Below are 15,232 nucleotides of genomic sequence, written 5' to 3'. Positions count from 1 at the left end.
AAAAACTAATAATGGTTATATGATAGAGAATAAAGTAAGAAGTACATGAGTTTTTAGGTTCAAGTTAATCGTCATTTCCTTCGTAATTATTGTATGAAAAATCCTGTTATATCAAAATTCAAAGTGTAGGGTTAAGAAGATAACGTTTATATAAAATTTTAAAATATTCAAATATATAAAATGTAAGAGGTTTGCTATAGATATACATACAAAGTAAGAGCTTTGCTAATCTTATCCTAGAATCACCCTTGTTCTTAAGTCCCTTGTGCTCTCTTGGCTTAGATGAGAGATCAGTCATTCACAACTTTTTATCATTGTACATTTTAATCTCTGCTAATTAACATGCTTAAGGAATCTTTGCAAACTTCAAGTAACTTATAATCTATATTTTTTGGGTGCAATTAACAAGTCTATACTATTGTGTGGTCCTAAAAGATAGATGAGTTCGTCTTGTAAGAGACCGCCTACTTTTAAATTAAAATTAGGCAATGATAAGCCCAATATTAAAAATAGAATAAGCCCAATAGTAACTAGGTTAATTTCTTTCGGTTACTAGTTTAATCTATTTAGTGACTAGGTCTACTTTTATATTAAAATTAGACCGTCTTTTTTAATAATTTTTGAAGATAGAAACATAGTATTGGATGAGTCAAAAAACATCAGTAGTTTGATATCTAGTGACTAGTGTTTTAGTGTGTCGCGTCATACATATTCACACGGATTGAAGTCCGGTCAATAACAGAAAGCTAATCCAAATTAATTAACAGTATTTCATAGGATACGCGCAAAGATTAGTAGATAAATTAAGGAAAGTTGTTTGGTTTGACTAAAGAAAGTAATGGAATAATTAAATTAAATGGTAAAGAGACTACAAATGAACAAAAAAAGGTTGCTTGAAAATAATTAGTAATGGAATCTAGTGCATGGAATAATCCAGTCCTGAGTCCTCTACCATCATCAAATACATGTACATCTTTAAGTATTTTAAATCAATGCCTAAATATCAAACTCATGCTCTCAGTTGCATTTTGTTTTCATTATTATGTTGTATCAGCATGAAGAAAAACAGGAAAAGTGTTTTTTTTTTTAAATGCAAGTATAATTCAAAGAAGTTGCAAGCCATTGATAAAAATAGTTAGGAAAAGACAATTTCTCGCAAAACTTATCTTTTCTCTATATAAAACTTCTTAGGTGTTCCTAGCCACTTACAAATGTATACTTAGGGCTATTTTTTTCTCATTTGATCATGTGGAACTTGGAAAGCCTCGAGTTTACACTAGTCTTTAGGTGTATACCTAATTATAAGTATACTTGAAATATAGACATGCGCGTTGCTTCCCAAAAAGCCAATATTCCGCTTAAAAGACTAAATTCCACCTTGTATTATCATATTCATTTGGTTACAAGGATAAGAGTGATAAATCACAATAGAATCACATCCGCGAAAGACAACTAAAACCATATATCACTTACATCATGTTTATGAATTAGGGTTGGTCCAAGTCGTGAGATTTCCGTCTTCCCTACCAACGTTTAGGGCTTAATTCCCACCCCAAACATTTGCTTGGGATTTAAAGAGGGAGGAAGTTTGAGAGGTGTTTGACTTGTAATGGTCTTTGGGTAGGAACCCTGTGGGAAGGCATATTGTTCCCGATCTCTTAATTACTAGAGACAAACATTTTCAAGGTTTTTATTCACTATCACCGGTAAAAGAAAAAAAGGTAGATGACTAGTCAATCAAGGCAACAAAAGGTGTCTCTTCATCTGTAAATAATTGTACTTAAGTTATTAGATTTGTTTGAACTTAATCTAACTCTCAAGTCTCAACCATAAAACTTTCTTTAAAGGTGAAGAAAACACATCCTAAAATGTGGTAAAATTTCCTCGAACACCTTAATAAACCGAGTGTCCAGTTCACATTTAAACATATCACCTTTTGTTGATTTTCTAACTGTATAAAAGAAAAGCGCAAATTTTGGAAAAACAGAGATCAGACTGGCAATTTGATTTCCAAAGGCTCTTTCTCATTGCATTTTGTAACAGTAAGTAGATTGACAAACCTGATCTTTACATGAAACTACTTTTTTTATGTACTATACGATTTCTTTCCTATCTACGGGTTTTTCTTCTGAACAAACCCCTTGGCAACCAAATCCTGCCACTGATCCTGTACTGATTTATGTCGATTAGATACAAATTAACTCTTGCTCTTCGCTCGAATGCATTTGCTACAATTGTGCCTCGATTCTTCATTTCTTCTACAAGAAAATCTCTCACTAGATAAATTGTGCTTATGTTCTACGTCCTCCAGATCTTCCCCACATCCTCATTTGCTGCTTGTGTAAGTGATTTATCCGGAACTGAGACCGTGGTGTGTCAGGACATTGATCTATACACCAACACAACAGGGCCAAATATCGACCTGAAAATGAGAACCACAAGAATTATATTGGAACATAAATAATCATGGCGAGTGAGAATCATAAATAAGACATTGCTTAATGCTTATACTTGACACTTGATACAAAGAAGAGTAGTGTCTCTCTAGCTTGCGATTTATAATGTAATGAGAAGATTATTTCCCTATTTCAAAAAAAGTATGTTTTTAGGATGCTTGCTGAAAAAAACATCCTTCTTGACTGCAACAAGCTCATCACCACTCATCCGGCATTGTCTGATAAATTTTTTTCAAGCTCGCAGAGGTGATGATATGATTTTCCCGACTTCAGCTCAAAGTAAACGTATATCCGAAGAAAAATACAAATAAGAAATCAAATTTTTCAATACTCCCTTAGACTTGTACATACTATTGTTGGCCCCAGAAAGCATAGGGATATTCTATAAGACATGACCAATTTGAACACTCACATCTGCCTCAGCTGTTACATAGTCAAGGTCTCAAGGAGGTATCTGTACAGTAACATGATCTGATGTAAAGCAGAAGTTCCTCAGAACACATTAGTGCATGTTTGGTTGACCACAAATAACAAGGGAAGTTAGGTTTATCGAGCATACGTTCTTATTTAGTTGTTTGGTTGAGCTTAGAAGAAGGAATGAGAATAGGAATAGTGATCATTGGACATATTGCCCTGTTTTGTTCAACTTATTTTCAGTTCTTATAAGAAGAAATATGTTCAGAGTAAGACTAATAAGGTCTAATGAGTTCAGCAAAAATAAGGATAAAACAAACTAACAAAATAAGGTCTAATAAGTTCATACAAATTCGGATAAGGTCTAATAAATATCCATGTGAGCTAAACAAGCACTAGAGGTAATTTCAGCTATTTCAATTACCATATAAATATTGGCTCTCTCCCACCCCAAAAGCCACAACTAAAAAACTCAAAAGTCAAAAGGTCGATCATATACAGAGATGGAAAACATCAAAATCAACTTAAATGCCGGACCTAAATGCAGGACCTTTGCTAGTATTAGTGAAAAGATTTGTACAAGGTTGCTAAACATTTAATATCTGAAGCAAATCATCAAGGCAACATCATTTTATTCATGATAGTTGAGGCTGAAATAATATTATAAGAAGGAAACTAAAAATAGGTATTCTTTTATATATAATGGTGCATCAGCACCAGAAGAACATCGCAGCCACTAGGCAATTGTCATATTCTAAGCTTTATAATAATCTCCATTGCACCTGCATTGATCTATGTCTATGACCACTTCATCCAGTTGAGGTCTGAATTACCATCAGAGCCAAGTTTTTGAACTACGATCGCCACCCCTAAGCCTTGCATGCAATAGCTGGATAGATCTTCCTAAGCCTTACTATGCATGAATGGTAAAGAATTGACAGGAAGGATAAAAACAGATGCTTACTGGTGGAATTTGAGGACTGAGACCCATAGATAGACGTGGTGCAGAATCAGGAAACCTACTCGAAAAATCAGCGCCAGTGTGAGCATTATACACATCAACTGGCATGTTCCGATTTTGCATCCAACTTTTTCTGCTTTCTCATTTTCTCAGCTTCCCTAGCTATCTGAATATCTGAAGGCCAAAACATTTGGTACACAGCTTTGCAAAGAAAGCGGGGAAGCAATGCCACTATTAGTATAAGGACAATGGTTAGCCAATAGGTAGGAGTAACTGCAAGATGATAAAATGTCCTGCAAATGCAAACAGGATGGAATGAGAATCACAATAATTGTCAGGAAAAAAAAGCACAAGTCGCGACAAAGTACAAAATGCAACAAAAGATAACTGACCAGTAGTTCGGAAAAACAGGGATAGAATCCAAAACCACCACACATGCATAAGTAATGATTATTGATCCCCATACAGCAGCATGAGTAATAAATATCCAGCGCTGAATGTCCATCGCCAGGTGCATATTCACAAGAATTACAACAGAAATAGTCCACAAACTGCCCAAACTCCATATATCAAGGGTGCTCTCGAAGTATGTATATAGAGGGACATAAAACAGGACAAGACTCTGCCATAAGGTGTCCAGCATTGTTATCCAGAAAAGCTGTAAATTATAGCTCTCTTGTCTGTGCCCAGCACCATAGAGCTTTGGATGCTCGAGCAATGTCTTATGACTCAAGTCCTTGTCCAGAATTCCAACAACGATAGTAGGCACGGAAGTGTAAATAACAGAATAGAACACACTACTCCAATCAGTCAACGCCTGAGTTGTTGAAAAAGCTGTGCACAATATATACCTGACGTAAAACAAAGTCAATTTGATTCTAAATCATTTGTTGGAGCAGGGGCCTATATCTGATAGCTTCAGACTTCTAAACAGATCAATTCATTTGCATATAACAAACAACAAGGATTGATGAGAGAAAACACAGAAAAAAAAGCAATAAAGATTTTTCTTAATTCCATAAACTATTCAATAAATGAGATAAGTTTGTAATTTAAGCCCTGAAGGATAAAGGAATTTGAGGAGGAACACGATTATTTTCCAAATTCACAAATCCAGCTTTTTATGCAACGAAGTCCATTACAAAAAAAAGCACGGGTTAATCATAATAGCTGGCTGTTGTTGCTTGTAATATGTATAATTAAATCCAACAGAACTAGGAATAACAACATTTAGCCTTCTATGATGGCTGAAAGATCTATGGAAAAAGGAGAGGTGTAATTCAACTCTATTATCGCAATCCAGATCAGATTACCAACATTCACGCAAAACATCTACTAACAGGATATCTCACTTCAAAGGAAAGAGTAAACCTGAAACACATAATCACCCATGCCCACAATAAAAATAAGAAAAGTTAAATGTCCTCCAAATATGATTACTTGGGGATTGAAAAAATATAAAAAACTTATACACTCGAAAAATGTAAGCAATTACTAACTTTAAAAAGAGAAATTACATGCAGCTATGCTTACTGAAAATCAGATTTATGGATAGAAGCCAAGAAACACTGAGCAACGAGATTAATATTAAAATGACCAACACTAGGTTGCACATACCAGAACAGCATAAGTACAAAGACTGCATTTCTGTAGAAGTTGTAAAGGACCAGATAACCAACACGCTGATAGTTCCAATGTCCATGCACCAGTAATAATCTTTTCAAAAATCGAAATTGTCCCATAGCAAAATCAGATGCCATCACTGCTTGGCGTCCTTCCTGACCACAAATTCCAACCCCAACATCCGCCATTTGGATCATTGACACATCATTCGCACCTAAATGCATCAAAAATTAATTATTTATTTCATTTAATTCCTTTTTGATAAACAAGCCCTTCAGGGAGGGGAAAAAAACAACAATAAGAGCATTATAAAGAAGTGTCCCATCATGCAGAACCGATTTTGTTTGCAATTTCAGATAGAAAAGCATGATCCAGTACCATTAAATCCAGGCTTTTTTAGTTGGTAATGCTCTCCCTTCTTTTTGGAGAGAAATTTTGCCTTTCAGGGGTCTTTTTCTTATAGGGACATTTGACCTTTTTTCCTTATGCGGTAGGTTGGCCGACCATCTCTCTCTTAATCTTAGTGTCTTACTCTCCTTCTCTCTACCTTTTTCAAAAAAATTCCTTACTTTTCTCCACTCTACCTTTTTTCACTTTTTCCTTGGTCCAAGTGAAAAAGCAAATGTCCCTATAATATAAAAAATAGGGAGTAACTTGAAATCGGAATGTCAAGCCTCATGGAAGTAGCATAACTAGCAATAAAGATCTATTAATACTATGGAACATTAAAAATGGCTTAGCTATGAGGGGCTCCGTAAGTACAACTACTCATTACCGTTAAGCAAACTACATGGTCACTGATTGTTTCACTAGCTCATTTAGCAATAATTTGGTGCTTTTGCATGCAATACCTTGGAAAGTTTATTTGCCAACCAAACATAACTATCTTATGAACTTATTTTAGCTTTACATCTATCTTTGAATAAAATTGAACTTACCATCACCAATAGCCAATGTCAAATCATCAGTTCGACTCTTGATTAAGTCAACAATTCCAGCCTTCTGCAAGGGTGCAACACGACAGCAAACCACAACTTGACAAGCAATTGCAAGCTCAAAAAGCTGTAAGCAAGCAACAAAGACAGTCAACGAATATCTACCATGAAATTCAGAATAAACAGATAAGATATAGATACTACACTCCATCAAATGAAAAGGCACACACAGCAAAAATGGTACGTATATAGTTAAAACTGTATGACCTATACACACAGGCAATCTATGCCTTGCTATTAAAACTGCTCTCCAAATTTTGACACAAAACGCAATGAACCAAAGAAGCAGATCACCTATCCACAAAGAGAAAACATCCCAAATGACGAAACAGATACAAACCTGTGACTCGAGATCTTTCTCAAGAATGTACACCAAGCTATTCCCATCAATTATTAGCGCCAAAGAAGAATTTGTCAGTTCATCCTCCTTCCCTGGGTTCCAAGACACTGAATCCACGTTATTTGAATCATAGGGGATCTCGAGATAACCATTTGCAGCATCTTTTCTCCGTTTCAAGCTCTGATCCCCAAAACCTGCTGATGTAACGAAGTACTTGGATTTTGCCTCAGCTAACAAATTTCTGCACTCCTCTTCCGAAGTCCCATTGATGATGATTTGCTGCATATCAGTGGTCAAGAGTCTGCAGGAAAGTCCAATGGAGATTGCAGTCTCCTGCTTATCACCAGTTAAAACCCAAACCTTAATTCCTGCCTGCCTGAGTGACTCAATAGCTTCAGGTACACCATCTTGCAATTTATCCTCAATACCAGTAGCCCCAAGTAATTTCAAGTCACGCTCAATTAAAGATGCCGTTTGGCGTAGTTTTGCAGATCTATCAGTCAAAGACGTGCTGGCATCCTCATACTTCTGCTGCCACTCCTCAAGTTCTTCATCTGTTAGATCTCGTGCAGCCAGAACTAATGTACGCAAACCAAGAGAAGAATATTCTACAAGATGAGCTTGAGTAGCTGCTTGGACATGATCATCCGTGTCCATTCCTTTGCCCAAGATAGAGAACATAGAAGTGTCAGCACCTTTTACTAATACTTTGACAGAATCGTCAGGAAACCTAATTACAACTGACATCCTTTTCCGAACACTATCAAATTCATGCAGACCCAACACATCCAACCTACGAATGGAAACCAGATATTAGAGTGCTTTGAAATAATGCCCAAAACATAAGCATAATAAACATATTAAATGTATGTAACTAATTCCAATCATGCGTAAACAATATGATAAATTAATATAACAATTAGTGAAGCATAAATGCCAATAATGATAGTGCATAAATTTGAGACAACCAGCATTTCCATCCTCGAGGTAGCTACTTCTAGTAGTGTGAACTACTTACAGCACTTTCAAATTCCTTATAAGTTACATTCAGAGTCAACCAAACAAATTTTAGTATAGCAGGGATAAAAACATATCTAAGGTTTATGATTCTGGAATGGTTTAGATAATGAATATCCCAGCTCCAAAATTTCATTGACAAAAGCCAAAATTTGAATTCTTCTGTTTATTCAGCAAGAATGGAGAACACAATACACATGGAAAGTATATTGGAATTTTGACGACCACTGATCATTAATATCATATTTTCCCTTTTCTACCTGTTTATGTTGCTTGTAAGTCTCAGTTTGGAGCTATCCATGTCTATTTTGGTTATATAAATGAAAGCTTTTCTTCCAAATTTACCATATTAATTAATTTTCATGGGAAAATCAGAGAGCAATACAAAAGGTAACCACCAAGATTAGGCGATCATTAAATGAAATCTGTCAGAACTCAGAAACATGGAATGAAATAAGATTATTTAAATGATTCTCTGAAACAAAAAAAAAATTCGTTACAATATTCTCTAAAGATGAACTGGAACGAAATGCAACATTTCAGAAATGCTTTGCATGAAGCAAGAAAAGGTCAACTGCTTTCGACTTCACCTGTAATACATTATGCACCCCTCAAGATTTGTAGATAAAAGAAAAGGTAATAATTGGAATCTAGAGTTAAGGAAAAAGAGAATTCAGATGTAAAGTCAGCAGATGTCTTTGGTGTTCTAAACCTAAACATTATTGAATTTGTGACCCTTGTGAAGTTCCCAACCACACTACACTAACTTCCATTACCTAGCCATAAAAACCATATATGACATGTATCTGACACCTTAAAAGGCGATTAATTAGTACCTTAGAATGCCTATTTCCAATGAAGCCCGCGGATATATTATCCATTGACGTGACACATCACTGACCAAATTGAAATAGCTTTACTAAGATGTAAAAGGTTGATGCAGTTTTTTATCAAGGTCTAATGGAAACAACCTTTTGTCGTCTCATGGCCAAGAATAAGATAACATCCCATATTAACCTCAACCCCACCCGCCCACTCTGGATTAGATCCAGTTTAAAGGCATTAGAATTTAGAGTATTCTTAATATTAATCTTGGTATGATCCCAAGAAATTGAAGAAAAATGTTGACATATCAATGTTAGATGATTCTAACAATTCCAAACTTCTTAAGAGTCTGGGTATCATAGATTTCCAAGCAACAAAAAAAGGCTCAAGCAGTATATAGGTACAGACTTGGAGACCAAGAGCAGAATAAATGTGCTGACTATGAAGAGCAATCATGCAATCATCTCATTGTATCATCTCATTGTACTTTCCCTCATATCACAGCAGTATGGAGTACACTAACTTTCCAAGAATGATACAGCAGCGCCGCGTCCTGACTATGAAGAGCAATAACCATGAAATTATCTTAGTGTACTTTCCCCTCATATCACAGCAGTATCGAGTACACTAACTCTCCAAAAATGATGCAGCAGCGCCACATCCAACTTTCGAAACATCACGTCGAAGCCAAAACAACATAAGATAGCCCAACTAATTAGTTGCATCTATACTATATAATGAAGTACAAGCCACTATAAAAGGTTTTCCCTCCTATAGTTCCTTCCTAAGCATATCAAAACTTAATCAAAGGTTATATTGGAAATTTAAATAGAGGGTTTATAGAACATTATTAAATTTTAGCATTCAAAAATAAACATAAAGCAATACCAATTATTATTTGAATTAGTTACATTGAAAAGTAAAGTTCAATTATAATTGCACAAACAATTTGGCACATACCTCAATAGCAAAAACCAATAGTTAACCTATATGACAAGCTATAAATTAGCTATAGTGAGAAGGTAAATTTCATATTCTCAATAGGCTCTACGTAGAGTGCAAAGATAGGAACTAGGACTTCTCTGCAATTTAATTTTTTTTTCTTCTACTCTTCTAAGCTACTTCCTAGCACCCCGAAAATAAATAGAAAAATTATCAAACTTCCAAGAATTATACAGCAACCCCTCTATAAAACCCTATCTCCCCTCTCTTTCTGTAGGGACTCATGGAATAAGTCCAAAGAACAGCTCACAAAGACATATAACATAAAACGGGCCATACGTAAAGGTGGGTTTTCACAAAACATGCAGTTCCGACCCATAATACAATCAAGCACAATAACACTGAAGAAAGCATACATAACATCCACAATGAGAAATGGAATACAGTAGAATGCCCGCATGCAGCATGTATTGAATACTGTCCACACAAGTAATAAATAGTATATACTGATTATGACACTAACCTGAGCTTCTCCCCATCAATGTCAATCACAATGTGCCCAGAAGTTCGCTCAAAAAGGGTATATGCATAAGCAGAAGCAGCAGCAACAAGGGCTTGCTCATCAGGTGATTCACCCTGGTAATTAATTGCTTTGGCATCCACTTCAACATCATCTTCTGCATGCTCCAGAGAAACACCTTGATTGAACATAGGAATCACCGTGTTACATGCAGCCAATGTCAAGAAAAAATCATGAGCTGCATTTCTGTCATCTCCTCCTGATCCTTTATGCAACAGTTCCATCAGTTCAAAATCAACATCAATTTCAGATTTCAGTTTCCATCTCTTTCGTGGCACATACGGTACTCCAGCGAACCCTGCAAAGTATACAAATGGGGCTTATCAAGAGTCTCAGAAAAATACTTGAATCATCAAAACTTCAACAATTGAGAGACTTCCCGTTGACCTACTCACCTAAATCTACAGTATTCTTCACACATCCACAGACCGACAGAAATCTCATGTACAGAAAATTGCAGGAGCTCAAGACATTGAGGACAAACTAAGGGAATGCTATTGTCAGACATGATGAGCTGAGGCACTCTGAGATATTTTAACTTGACTAATGTTCCGGAAATTTACAAACTTCTACAGTGAATTATATACGATTAGCTATGTTGCCTATGTAGTGAGCTACATACTGCTTAATGACATACTGGCCACCATTGTCATGTATTATTACGACAAAATCTGAACGACCAAGTTAAGAATTAGGGGAAGGTATAAAAAAAAAAGTTGGAGGTCACAATCTTTCGCATGTCCAGCAGATTCCAATTAAACTAGAATAGAACTCAACAAGCATTTGGCATACTAACAGACCAATCTACCAAAATTTATGCTACAAAAAGGGAGAAACTACAACTAATGTCATATACACACATTACACTAACACACGATACGACACACCCTAAGCATTTTCAGATCCCTTGGCAGAAATACAAGTTTCTGATATAATTCTCAGCTCCAAACAAATCTTAAATATAAACCATGACTCCTTGATCACTCAACATTTGGCATTTCAATAGCTTTGTTTCACTGTGCACACATCATTCTATGTATCTGTTTTTGCATCAAACACAAATCTAGAGAAGCATGCATACTTTAACCTCAACTTCGAAACACTGAGTCTCAACAATTCTTCGAAAATATATTGTATTGCCTTTATTGATAATAGCAAAAAATATAGGCCGTATATAAGCTACCAATATCATCTTAAATAATCCTAGAACAAACTCAAAAGCATCATTCGGAAAAAAAAAATCACTAGAATGAATGTAGAGAAACCCAGAGATTGGTGGAACATAACCAAGACTTGTAATCTCCCAAGCACATTGTGAATGCTCATGAGAGGTGCTCAAGAAGGGGGACAAAGGCATTATATGGACATTGGAATCATAATACAATGATACATGTCCAAAAAAAAAAAAGCTTCTTCACACAGCCATGTGTGCATGAAAAAAGCGAGCAATAAAATCAACCACCACAATACATGCAAAGACAGAAAGGAGCTTTCACCTAAACTTTTGGATCTCAGTTGATAAAAGAATTTGAGCAACAGTCACATACAAACTTCAACAAGCATTGTTTTAGAAGCTTAACAACTTCCCCACATTTCCCTTAATTTATGCATAGTTGAATACATAGATTCCTCACGACAAGCTCCAAATTTTTCACAAATCCTTGTAGCAAAGTAGAGACTGCGACTAAAATATGACGCATAAGTGATCATAAATAAATCGATATGAGCACCAATCCAAGTGTATGAAAAGTACTTTTCAAAGAATCAAGAGGAAACAACAAAGACAAAGGAGTTGTGGCAGCTTAGCTTGTCATTGTAACAACGTGGCTAACATATACACCAAAAGCAAATAAAAATTTAAACCAAAACAATCTGCATAGTAGTATTAAGCAAAGAAGAATCTGAAAAATGGATGTATTGAGAAAACAGGGAAGAGAGATTCACCATAGTTGCACAAATATAAAGTCAAATAGAAAAGCACCTAGAAATCGATAAAATGCAACATGAAAACCCAAAACAGCTCTAATTACCCGAAAGGCTCTGGCCTGGTGAAGGTGCACCAGCAAAAGACAAAGAACCATACATCTTTCCATGGATACTAGCTGTTCTGAATTCCATTTTGTTCTGAGTAAGTGTCCCGGTCTTATCAGAAAATATATAGCGTATCTGACCCAAGTCCTCATTTATGTTGAGGGATCTACATTGAAACCTTGAGTCACTAGTGCTGTCATACATATGCTTGTCTCCAATCATAAAATAAGATTGACCTAACCGAACCAGTTCCATCGTGATATAAAGTGAGATTGGTATCATTATCTGAAAGACTATAATGGAACTCAAGAAAGCAAAGAACGTCTCCATAGGAATCCCATAATATTTGTAAGTTTTTCCTTCCTTTCGCCTTGTAAAATATCTTTTCCGATAGTACGGCAATGTGTCAAGCTGCTCGTTGTGGCGCTGAAGCCACAGGCCCATACCAAGGGCCACAACTGAACACATAATAAGAAGAAAAACCGACAACCATAGAGTTTCCCGGTTCATATGACTTTCCAGTTTGCTTCTCTTAGCAGGAGAAGCTGCACTATTCAACATTGCTTTAGTTTCCTGACCCGTGTATACCACAACACCAATCACCCATTCTGTGTTTTTAAGCTGACAGCCACGCAAAATGATGTTTGATTGACTGAGCGGAAACTTATGCCCTTGGAAATCCATATTGGCAGTGAACTCATAGATATTCCTGTTTGGTTGTTCACATCTGACCAGCCCAACAACGATCCCTCCATCCACAACAACTGATGCTGTTTCTTGTCTCGCGTACCTGGTCTTCAAGTTAGACTCACCATCCAAATTCATTGTCTGGATGTAGGCAATACCACTAGGATCACTCGTTCCCAGCAGTACGATATCACAAGGGATTGTCTCATCAGCATATATCTTCACAATTTCACCAGCCTGGATATCCTTCCACTTCTTCATCTCGAAACGTCCTAATTGAAGCACAGGAGCCTCCCTGTTATTCTCTTTCTTGTCTGACCTGTGTCTCCGCCAGTCTTCATAACCATCTTTTATGGCAGTTACACTAAGCACAAACAGGAGAGGAAAAAGAGACACTGTCCTTCCAAAAACCGCAAGTGGAGGAAGCTGGTTGAGAGCAGCTATGGCTAGGAAATACAGATAAGCAACCCGGTGGAACTGAATGAAAAGATTCTTGGGCAAGAAATTGAGCAATGTGTATTTGCTAGTACGGATCTCATTACTACAGAATTCGTACTTATCGTTTGTCCTCTTTGGATCATCAATATAAACTAATCTCGGACTTTGATCCCGGAAAATATTATCTTCCAACGGCCCACTCTTATAGTAAAGACCCTGAGACTTTTTCAATTTCTCCTGCACCCTCGATGTAGTACCAGATATCTCAAAACTAGCTGGATGACTTCCTTGTTCCATTCCACCCCACGACACAAGGCGTTTGCGGTCCCGTGTGGGGTGTTGCAAAGGGGACGGATCAAGGAAATGAGAGCCTACGGAATAGAAACGTTTATTTCTAGAGCCAGGTGTAGAGGGCCTCTCCACCGCCCTCTTAGCAAAACTATCGTCAATGATGATAGTAGTCCCCTCGTCCTCTTTCACGTCAAAGATGTCAGATTCTGCCACATGTGTGGAAGATGAGAATGAGGCATCTGCAAACAGAGAGCCCAAATTACTAGCTGTAGAACGATGTCTGGGCACTGTATGTAAAGAGGGTTCTGATGATTTAAGTAATGGCTCACCGCCAGAAGTCATAAAGAACTCTCCAACATGCACATTGTAGTAACACTAGCAAAACCACAACTTCTACCAGCTAATAAACGGAGATCATCCAAACCAACATTAAAATCTCTCTATTCCCCCTTCCTCCCCTCCAAATTCTGATTCAAGAAGTAGAAGTAGCTAATGATTCCGAGCTTCCCTAACCTAATTGACAACTTCTCCAAAGTTTAATCGATAAAATACATCAAACAATCTACCATAATCAAGCAAGCTCTGCAACAAAAGCAAAAAAAAAAATCCAAATCAGTGCAACCACATACAAGTAGTTAGTAAATGTATAAACACATAAAACGAGAAAAATGCTGAACAAAATTTGAGCACTAAAGTAATTCTGGAATAAGTAAACCCAGCTGAAAAGTTCACATATGCATACAAAAACAAAGCAATTATTGATCAAAACTAAATACTTCACTTGCTGAATAAAGTAACCAAATTTTTTTTTATTTCATGTACCTCCCCATTTCATCTAATTCAAATAAAAAGAAGAAACACCTAAACAAAAGATAAAAGCAAAATTGTTCACATATAAGCAAAGAAGCATCAGAATTGAAGAAATGTACTTAATTAATAACCCTATTTTCACTGAATGTAGCACATAAATGAAGCTAATAAGTTAAATTTACAGTAGAAAAAGCTGATAACAGCTAATGAAAGCTAAGTAAGATGAGAGATAGGAAGGGACTAACCGATGTAGTGAGGTAAAAGATGAAACGAGTCGATCCAAAAGGAAAATTACACACAAATGAATGGCGAAAAACCCTAAACAATTCGCCTCGAGAATTGTGAAATTCGTGTGGATTATATCAGATAAAAATTGGTCCTTGAATTTCAATTTTCAAGTTGTGGCACTGAACACGAAAAAACAAAAATCAATCAATCAATCAAGAAATAATTTTTGTTTTTTTGACAGTCTTTAATCGGAAATCTCTGATTCAATGACGCTCAGATCTGATCGCGAAGTTTCAGATCAATGTTATAAAACTTTAGTGTAAATTTCTCAACAGTAGATAAGACAAGAAAAATTGAATAGAAATTCAACCTCGAAAATGCGAAAATTTGGTGGAGAAATTCGAAAATTAGGGTTTGAGAAAAAAAGTGAGATCAATTGAGGAATGTAGATGATGATGGAGGTGGAGTGGATTGCACGAAGAGAGAGAAAGACGCATGGGAGTGATGGAGGAACACAAATCCCGCCCCCTGTTAAGTGTTAATTAAAACAAAGTAATTTTGGGTGTATTTATCGTGTGTATGTGAAATTCCTAT

The 15,232-nt window shown here is 36.3% G+C and overlaps 1 protein-coding gene across 3 annotated transcripts; it reads right to left on the bottom strand.

The window, feature by feature from the left end:
- Positions 1–2,002: 2,002 nt before the first annotated feature.
- On the bottom strand, positions 2,003–15,163 carry LOC104898143 (phospholipid-transporting ATPase 1). 3 transcript variants are annotated; one of them, XM_010685172.3, is made up of 10 exons: positions 14,656–15,163; positions 13,930–14,182; positions 12,184–13,839; positions 10,097–10,451; positions 6,790–7,582; positions 6,393–6,516; positions 5,449–5,668; positions 4,224–4,682; positions 3,835–4,124; positions 2,003–2,422 (listed from the first exon to the last, which is right to left on the bottom strand). In XM_010685172.3, the coding sequence occupies exons 2-9, from the start codon at positions 13,940–13,942 to the stop codon at positions 3,929–3,931; spliced, it is 3,816 nt and encodes a 1,271-aa protein (XP_010683474.1). In that variant the 5' UTR covers positions 13,943–14,182; positions 14,656–15,163; the 3' UTR covers positions 2,003–2,422; positions 3,835–3,928. The 3 variants fall into 3 exon arrangements, with proteins under 3 accessions (XP_010683474.1, XP_010683473.1, XP_048504513.1); XM_010685171.3 differs by having other exon boundaries at positions 12,184–14,182; positions 14,656–14,817; positions 15,009–15,163; XM_048648556.2 differs by having other exon boundaries at positions 12,184–14,182.
- Between the last annotated feature and the right edge of the window lie 69 nt (positions 15,164–15,232).

The sequence above is a fragment of the Beta vulgaris genome, chromosome 7 (genome assembly GCF_026745355.1).
Source record: "Beta vulgaris subsp. vulgaris cultivar EL10 chromosome 7, EL10.2, whole genome shotgun sequence".
NCBI lineage: Eukaryota > Viridiplantae > Streptophyta > Magnoliopsida > Caryophyllales > Amaranthaceae > Beta > Beta vulgaris.
The sequence above is the reverse complement of the archived record's forward strand: the minus strand, read 5'-3'. Positions and strand labels throughout refer to the sequence as shown.